At 38.4% G+C, this 9,592-nt stretch overlaps 1 protein-coding gene across 1 annotated transcript; it reads left to right on the forward strand.

Moving 5' to 3' along the window:
• The first annotated feature begins 1,022 nt into the window (after positions 1 to 1,022).
• LOC150066410 (olfactory receptor 11H6-like) lies at positions 1,023 to 8,325 on the forward strand. Its single transcript, XM_090352888.1, has 2 exons — positions 1,023 to 1,932; positions 8,249 to 8,325. Exons 1-2 carry the CDS (start codon positions 1,023 to 1,025, stop codon positions 8,323 to 8,325), a joined length of 987 nt encoding a protein of 328 aa, XP_090209014.1.
• The last annotated feature ends 1,267 nt before the right edge of the window (positions 8,326 to 9,592 follow it).

Genomic DNA, 9,592 nt, shown 5'->3' on the forward strand with positions numbered 1-9,592 from the left:
CTTCAGGGCATCACAGCAAACATAGATAAGCCTGCAGCACAAATACGACAATCCCTCACCAAGGTATACCATCTATACTTCGTTTTTAACTAATTACTACCAAGGGTGCCAGTCTCTCCACCCTATTTGGCTTTCGCTGCAGTGAAAACAGAAGATGAGGAAGCAGTACTACCAATCTATGAAGACATGGATTCAGAAATGACACAAATATGACAGAGCTGCATATGGAGAACAGTTGGCTCTGTCTTCTTTCCTAGAGCTGAAGAAACCACGGGCCCTCAAGTTACATGACTGGATGGAAAGGATATCATCTTCACAAGTAAGAGAACTAGAGGAGTCAAGGAATAATGGGAGGATCTAGGAGAGGATAATCAGTAAAACTGGAATTTTGTCTATTGCCATTGTGCTGAACTCAGTGAACTCCAGATTTCTGGATTACAGAAATTTCAGTGAAATGACATATGAGTTAAAATTCTTTAGTGAACAATGGTGGATAGACTCTCCTGCTTGTCTTTTTGTCTTGTGCATGGTTCTCAAGTGAGAAAGATGATAGCTCAAACACAAATCCAGATAAAAGTGGAATATACTAAGATTCCATCATGCTACACTTACTTATTGATTCTTATATAGTGATGCCACCCTATCCCCATTGAATTTCAAACATCCATTTAATAAAAACTGTCTCTAACATTAATGGTCACTTATAGCTGATTATATGAACACAGAGACATAAATTTTGTATCTCTTTGCAAATATTGACAAACAATGGAATAAACTTCTTCAACATGTTTCTCGCATAAAATTTTGTTGAGGTAGTTCTGAAAAAGAACGAAAGACATTACTTCCAAGAATTCAGTCTGATCATTTAAAATATTATACAAGTTTGGGAGTCTCAGCCTCATATTCAAAAGATTATTTATATAATAGAATCTGAGGAACTTAGAGATCTCAAAAAGAAGAGTAAGGAGATATCCCTGTGTCATTTTTTAGTGTTTTTATTCTTCTCCAATCCTTAGGAAGCCATGAACAATTCCGAAGCCAGCACAGTGATTGAATTCATACTCGTGGGTTTCCCATGTTCCAGACAGATTCAATTTCTGCTCTTCATGTTGTTCTCTGTGGTCTACATCTTGACAATGATAGGCAATGGAGCCATAGTTTGTGCAGTGAAGCTAGACAAGAAGCTCCATACCCCTATGTACGTTTTATTGGCCAACTTCTCATTCCTAGAGATCTGCTACACCAATACTACAGTTCCCAACATGTTAGGAAACTTCCTCTCTGAGACCAAAACCATCTCTTTCACAGCCTGCTTCATTCAGTTCTACTTTTTCTTCTCCTGTGGCATCACTGAGACATTCTTATTGCCCCTGATGGCTTTTGACCGATACTTGGCCATCTGCTGGCCTCTCCACTATCCCATCATCATGAGCAATCATCTCTGCTTAAAGCTGGTGGCCTTCTGCTGGATCACAGCCTTCCTCTGCTATCCAGTTCCTATCTATTTTATCACTCAACTCCCCTTTTGTGGCCCCAATATCATTGACCATTTTGTCTGTGACCCTGGTCCTCTGTTGGCCCTTTCCTGCACACCTGCACCTGGAATTCAGCTTTCATGTTCTTTATTGAGCTCACTCATTATCTTTATCACTTTCTTCTTCATCCTTGCATCCTACTCCCTGGTTCTTAGGGCAGTGTTTCGTGTTCCTTCAGCAGCTGGCAGGCGCAAGGCTTTCTCTACCTGTGGTTCTCATCTGATTGTGGTGTCTCTGTTCTATGGGACCATCATGGTAATGTATATAAGCCCAAATTCTGGAGATCCTGCTGGGACACAGAAGATTGTGACCTTGATCTACTCCTCACTGACACCACTTGTAAACCCACTGATCTACAGTCTCCGGAATAAGGATGTCAAGGCTGCTTTGAGAAAAATTCAAATGCACACAAGAAACAGGCAAAATTACTGAGAACACACAAGTGGGCCATGTTTATCTGCATTTTCTCTCATTTCTATTCTAGTTTCAAAGTCGAACTGTATTCATTTTAACTTAAAGAAACAACTGAACTCCACACATTTGCCAGACAAGTAATAGAAAAGAGTATCCAAATGAGAGCTTTCCAATCAAGATTTGATACATAATAATGTGAATTAAATGTTCTGCTGTTTAGGTGCTTCTACTGTGACCTCTGATAACTGTTCACTGATTTAACTAACATTATTCATCTCAGACGTGTGTAGGTGTGTGTGTGTGTGTGTGTGTGTGTGTGTGTGTGTGTGTGTGTGTGTGTATGCAAGTACTAATCCTGGGGCTTGAACTCAGGGCCTGGACACTGTCCCTTAGTTTCTTTTGCTCAAGGTTAAAATTCTACTATTTGTGCTGCAGCTCCACTTCTGGCATTTTTTTTCTTTGAGTTGTTTATTGGAAATGAGTGTCACACAGACTTTCCTGGCTGGCTTTGAACTGGGATACACAGACCCCAGGGTCCTAAATAGCTAGTGTTACAGGCATGAGCTACCAGCATCCAGCTCAGACTTCTTTTTCACTTTATATAAGTTGGTAATCTTAGACTTGCTACTCTTGGCCTAATATTCTTTGTCTCTAATCGTAGCAGAGGAATAAAGAATCTATCCTTGGGTTCAGGGGAGGGAAATGGGGACCAAGACATGAGAAAAGGTATCAATGTTTGTGAAGTAATGCACCTTCTATCTGGTGAATACGATGTATCCCTTCTGCTAATTACAATAAAAAATATATTTTAAAAAAGAATCTATCCTCTCATAGCTCAAATGAAAAGATATTAGCCTCCATTAACAAATTTGAGCCAATTTTTTTCTTTTTATTGTTATTGCAAAGATGAGGTACAGAGGGGTTATAGTTACATAAGCAGATAATAAGTACATTTCTTTTTGAACAGTGCAAACTGAGGGACCTGATGAAAATTGTATTGAAAAGAGAATGACCAGAATTGTAGACACTCAGGAATTAGCTATCCTTCCCAGTAAGTAGCAGGGCTGGTACCCTCAAAAAATAGACCTTCCTTAAACTTTGCCATACTACTTTTGGGTATATATCCAAAGGAGCATAAATCAATGTATAAGAAAGAGACCAGAGTTCTCATTTATGCCTCCCAGGCTCACAATAGTTAAAGTCTAAAATCACTAGAGATGCCCAAAAATTGATAAATACATAAAGAAAAATATATAGGAAAAATATTACCCCACCATAAAATAATTAAATTATTGCAGGAAAAATTGATGGAACCAGAGATCATCAAGTTTATGATGGGACATGAATGTAAAGTGGGCTGCCCAAAAACTAAAAAAAAAAAAAGTTAAACCATCTTCAGGCCAGGAGTTTGGCCTAGTGGTAGAGTGCTTGCCTAGCATGCACAAAAACTGGAGTTCAATTCCTCAGTAACACATACATAGGAAAGCCAGAAGTGGTACTGTGGCTCAAGTGGTAGAGCTCTAGCCTTGAGAAGGCCCAAGGACAGGGCTCAGACCCTGAGTTCAAGCCCCAGGACTGACAAAAAAACTACCTTCATATGATGCAAAAGAAAGGCAGGCCATAGATGAAAAGAACCCTAATGGGTACCTGATGATAGTTCTTTGTAGGACAAACATTCTATGTAGTAGCTATGACAGTAGCTTTATCTCCATATATGACTTGCTTACCTCCATTTTAGTTATACACATTTATATGTTGCCTGAAAATATTAAATGGAAATTTCAGAAATAAATAATCCATACCTTAAATAATAAAAAAATTAGTACCTTACAGGAGAGACAGAAAGGAAGCATACTCAGGAGTGAAAATTTGATTGAAGGCTGTTATACATATACATATTTGTATCTACTTGAGTACAGCATAATAAAATCTACCAAATCTTAGTTGAGAAATAGGAATATGGTGGAGGGGTTAAGTTTGTTCAATGCACACTATGTGCATATATAGAAATATCTCATTAAAACTTCTTCATGCAGATGTATGCTAATTCATAAACAATAAAAAGTATACTTATAAACCTTCTACATTATCAAGCTCTTTTAACTTGGAACTGATTATCTACATGTTTAATTAAATATATACCTTTATTTATTAGACTCCATGTTCTTCCATCAAGAATCTAAACAATAAAAAACAAAATGTTAACATATCAATTGGGTGTCATGTGATACTTGAAAACACATGTAAGTATGGTGGTATTTAAATTGGATTAAGAATATCTATTTTCTCATTGATCACTTTTTATTTTGGAAATATTCAAAACCATTTTTGTATCTTTTCAAAATATGTTAGACAGAGAAACAGATAGATGGATGGTAAATAGACAGATAATCTTATTGGCATTTGTAGTCACCTTACTATATATTAGAACACCAGAACTTCCTGCTGGTATCTAACTATAAATTTTCCCCTTTCCTTCCTCTTCACTCTGCTATTCAGCCTCAGTAACCACCATTCTTGTCTTTATTAGACCAATTTTTGAACATCTCTATTTGAGTGTGATCATGGGATCTTTCTCTATATGGTCCATTTTTTACCATAATGATCTCTACTTCTACCTATATTGTTGCAAATGACAATTTCATTCTTCTTATGAATGGGATTCCATTATAGTACCATAATATCTTAGCCATTCATCAGTTGATGGACACTTAGGTTGTTTTTATTTGTTGACTACTATGACTACTGCTGCAATAATCTGGGAATGCAGATGTACCTTCAACATATCAATTTCACTTCCTTTGGATTTGTGTCTAGAAGTTGAATGGAAGTATATGTATTTTTCAGGGTTTTTTTAGATTTTTTTTTAATTAAAGAATTTATTAACATTGATTTTTACATCATATTTCAAATGACATGTTTAACAAACAGGGATTCAAGAAGGGAATTTCTAAATACAATCACTGGCACTTAGATTTTAGAACATAATCAAAATTAGGCTGAGGGTTTGTATGTCATAAATAAACTGTATTTAACATGTGCATTACAGGAAGCACACAATAAGTGAACAATGAAATCATCATATAATTATATAACACTTTTTCCCAGAAGTGGTGCTGTGGCTCAAGTAGTAGAGTGCTAGCCTTGAGGGATAAGCCCTGAGTTCAGGCCCCAGGATCAGTTAAAAAACAAAAGGGATTTTATGCAACTTGGAGGCTTTGGAATCAATCAAGAATTCAATGTATATCCTGTAAAATTGAAAATAGTGAGGGAAAGGATGGGTAGGGAAGGGATGGGTGAGAATGATCCAAAGATGACTCTTCTGCTGATTATAACAAATACAAGTTATTAATTCACTAGGTCTATTTTTTACCATACACTGTCACATCAGGATTGATATAAAAATTAGATGTTGTGAAATAATGAACTTTATATACAAATGCAAATACTCTACCAAAGCTACACATATAGACTTATGATTCAAATTGAACTCTGTCTTCTAGAAGTGGAAATACTAGCAAAGAGCCCTTCCCTCATCTTCTTCTCCCTCTCCTCCATTCAAGACGCTAGCTCCAAGATAAGGACTAAATATTAAGTTCACTCCCAGAACATAGTTCTTCCTAAGAACTAACAAAAGGACATTCATTTAGGGATTATTTTCTACTTCTTTTTGCATTAGGATGTATTCCTTAATACTTAGCAATTGTGACTAAAATATACATACAGAACAAAGTCTAGACAACCTGAACCAACAAAACAAGCACACACGGCTTGCTTTTTTTCATGCTTCCTCCCTCAATCCCATCCCTGTTACAACTCAGTAAACAACATAATCTTCAAATCATTAACAATTCAACCACAATAAGTACTTTAAGGGCATTATATTCACCCTCTATTGCTTTACAATATTATGCACATTTAGACATCTACAGAGAACAGATGTTTCAAACAAGGACTTAAATGTCCACACAGTAGTGTTGGGTAAAGTAACACATGTAACAATGGTGGAAGCATTCTAGCTCAGAACCTTTTATTTCTTCCAATTCCTTTCCCGCACAACACTTGATACAGATGAACAGTCATTTACAGATGTTATAAGTTTGCTTCTAAAGTCCTTTTCAGAAGACATCCTTTCTATGAATTTTAACACAAAGTACACAAAATGTGTTAGTTTACTAACTCTACTTTTGCTATGCATTGGAAACCACTTTAATATCTAGAAACAAGATTATAAAATAAGGACTCATTTACAGTACAGCAAAGTTAAAGGAAATGTGCATAACATACAGGATAGAAAATAAGCTGAACTTTTCTCCCACATCCTAACAAAATACCTTTTGCAGCAGTTTCTTTTCCACCACATTCCTCAACCCAGGGAGCAAGTACAGATGATACACTGCTCCAAGAGGTGGTTTAACAACTCCATTTCTAAGAACAGTTTTGCAAAGCTATTTACAGTTATTATTCTACTACTTTTAAGTACAGAAAGCACTTCTAGATATCTAGGACTGGCTATTTCCTGCTGTGCTCATAGCACTGACAAAATTATACATAGAGCAGTGGTTATGATCTGAGGTATCTTTTATCTCTGGCCATTTTATCAATGGGTCAGCCCCTCCTCAATTTCTTCTTTCTGTGTTTAAACCAGCGGACAAATGTGGGCACATTTAATGCTTAGAGGTAGTTAAATAAATTCATAACTAAATGTCATTTACAAAGAACAAGCTTCCTATGACATTTCAACACAAAGTACATAAAATGTGCTAATTTAACTAACTACTTTGTCATACATTGGCAACCTCTTTAACATACAGAGACTCGATATTTGGACTTTATTTGTCCACTATATACACAGCAAAGCAAAACATACAATACACAAAGTGGCGCTTGGGGATGTCTAAGGATGAATGTATATTATCTTTTGCAATTGCTTCCCTCCCACTTCCTCCAAACTACCGAATGAGTACAGGCACTATCTGCCATTCTTTTTTTTTTTTTTGTCAGTTTTGGGGCTTGAACTCTGGGCTCTTCAGCTCAAAGCTAGAGCTCTACCCCTTGAGCCACAGCGCCACTTCCAGTTTCCTAGTGGTTAATTGGAAATAAGAGTCTCACAGGACTTTTGTGCTTTATCGTACTTTAAACCATGATCCTCAGATCTTAGCCTCTGAGTAGCTAGGATTACAAGTGTGAGCCACCAGTGTTGGACCTAGTACTTTCCATTTCCAGAGATGGCTTCCCCATTCCATTTCCTAGTGACAGTATTTCAATGAATGTTAGCAAAAACAATCTGAAAAGTGGTATTTTGTTACAAATACATTAAACATTTCTTCTTTTTGCCATTCCTGGGCTTGAGTTCAGGGCCTGAGCACTGTCCTTGGACTTTCTCAAGGCTAGAGCTCTACCACTTGAGCCACAGCACCACTTCTGGCTTTTTTCTGTGTATGTGGTACCAATGAATCGAACCTGGGTCTTCGTGCATGCTAGGCAAGCACTCTGCCACTAGGCCAAACTCCCGGCCCCTAAACACTTCAAACATCTAGATAGAGTAGATGTTTTCAGGTAAGGACACATTTCATCTGCTATACATACAATAGTCTTGTCTGACTGCACCCATGTAACAAACTGTAATCTGAAAAAGTGTCTTCAAGATAAGCTCATTCTGTGCTGGGCACGGTGGTTCATGCTACTCAGGAGGCTGAGATCTGAGGACTGCAGTTCAAAGCCAGACGGGGCACTAAAGTCCATGAGCCTCTTATCTCCAATTAATCACTTGAAAACCAGAAGTGGCACTTTGGCTCAAGGAGTAGGGCAGTAGCCTTGAGCTAAAGAGCTCAGGGACAACGCCCAGGCCCAGAGGTCAAATCCCACCACCAACCAAAAGAAAAAAAAAGAGAGAGAGAGAGAGAGATGTTCATTCTAGAAACTTTGCCCACCAACCAGTGAGCTAAAATTCTCAGATTTACAGGAAAATTCTAGAAATTTTAACATACACAGTATATTAATATATTAGTCTACTAATTCCATTTTACATTGGCAATCTCTCTGACATTTAGAAAGACTCGATGTAAGTTAGGATTCCTTTTATATACTCTGTGTACACAGGAAAGTTGAACAAAATGGGACAATGTTACTCTTCACTGTAAGCATTGGTGTGGCCCATTTTGCATTTCTTCCTCCTGGAAACTAGGACATAATCACTATACCTACAACTTAGGTTGTTGACCGTTCCTCCCAAAATACATTTCAGATGAATTTTAACCAAAAGACATATACAAAATGTGTTATTTTCCTATTCCTACTTTTAAAGCGCATCAGACACTTCAGAACATCAAAGGTTCTGAAGTGCAGTCAACTCTATAGAAAACAAGGGAAATGAGGTACACTACGATCAATGGCTGTCACTGGAAAGTGTCTTTGAGAGCCCCTCCTTTCTCACGGATCTTCTGTTCCCTGTCCTCTAGTCCACAGAATGGGGATGTGTGTGGCTCTGGCTGTCCTGCCGAGAGGTGGTGTAACATTGCCATTCAAAGTCACTTCTGGAAGATATTTCTATGGGCTTCTCTCTTAATAAACATATGATCATGTGACATTGGGCACTGATGTTTCTCCTTCTTCTTTACCATACCTCAGCAACCTCTTAACATCTGGAATATGCAGATAGACCCCAAGTTGTCTTTTGCAAGGCCAAGGGATCTTGGGAACCGCTTTGTACATTTATGCACAGACCTACAAGTGATTAGTCAACCTTCAGGGCTTCCGATGGGCACGTGCCCGTCACTCTCTCCTCTCCCTGTTAGCACCAGTCCAACCACCCAGGGCTGCCAACCATTGCAGCCAACGTTGTTTGTGGCTCTGCCACCTCCCAGGAACATTAGGGCCTGGTCTGTCCTTGTCGCAGGGTGAGGTCTCCCCTCTCTGGGGCAGGAACGTCACCCCAGGCAGACCCTGCTCCTAGAATGCTGGCTCTCTTTTTCCAAGGCCACAGACCTTCCCCATCCCTGGTAGCCTCTGCCATTCTTCTCACCTTGTTGCACCATGCCATAGCTGCCACCACACAAGGATGAAATGTCCTTGTCTTAGGCAGCCTGGCAGGGCCTTCTCCTAGGCTCAGAAGGTGGAGTCCGCGCTGGAAAAGGCTACCACCACCATCAAGTCATTGCAGCAGATGCAGGGAGCTCACTGGCCAAAGGGCCCTCATATCCCACAGGACAAAGGCTTCAATTAGCTCAGCCAGTTTTCCATAATGTCTATAACTAATTTACACTCACAGGAAATCACATGGAAGGATATGAATTTCCTTTTTTTTCATTTTTCTTTTTTCTTTCCTACTTCATTGTTGTTCTGTTTGTTCCTAGGTACACAGCCAGTAGTGATTAGCCGGCCTCCTCCTTTATTGTGGGCATTCTACCTTCAGACTATATTTTGATTACTCAATCTGCTGTTTCTTGGCCACAGTGTCTTTAATTTTAGTATTATTTCTTTCAACTTATATATTTAAGTTTCTTCATTTTTTAATATTTTTTCTTATTTTTTGTCCTTTCTCTGAATTTAGCTCTTAGTTATCTTTCCTCTGTTCCTTTCCTTTCCTGCCTTCCGCTGCTCTTATTTTCTCATCTTACTTAGAGGATGAATATATCAAGAAA

This window comes from Megascapheus bottae, chromosome 2 (genome assembly GCF_031878675.1).
Source record: "Megascapheus bottae isolate mThoBot1 chromosome 2, mThoBot2.hap1, whole genome shotgun sequence".
Lineage (NCBI taxonomy): Eukaryota > Metazoa > Chordata > Mammalia > Rodentia > Geomyidae > Megascapheus > Megascapheus bottae.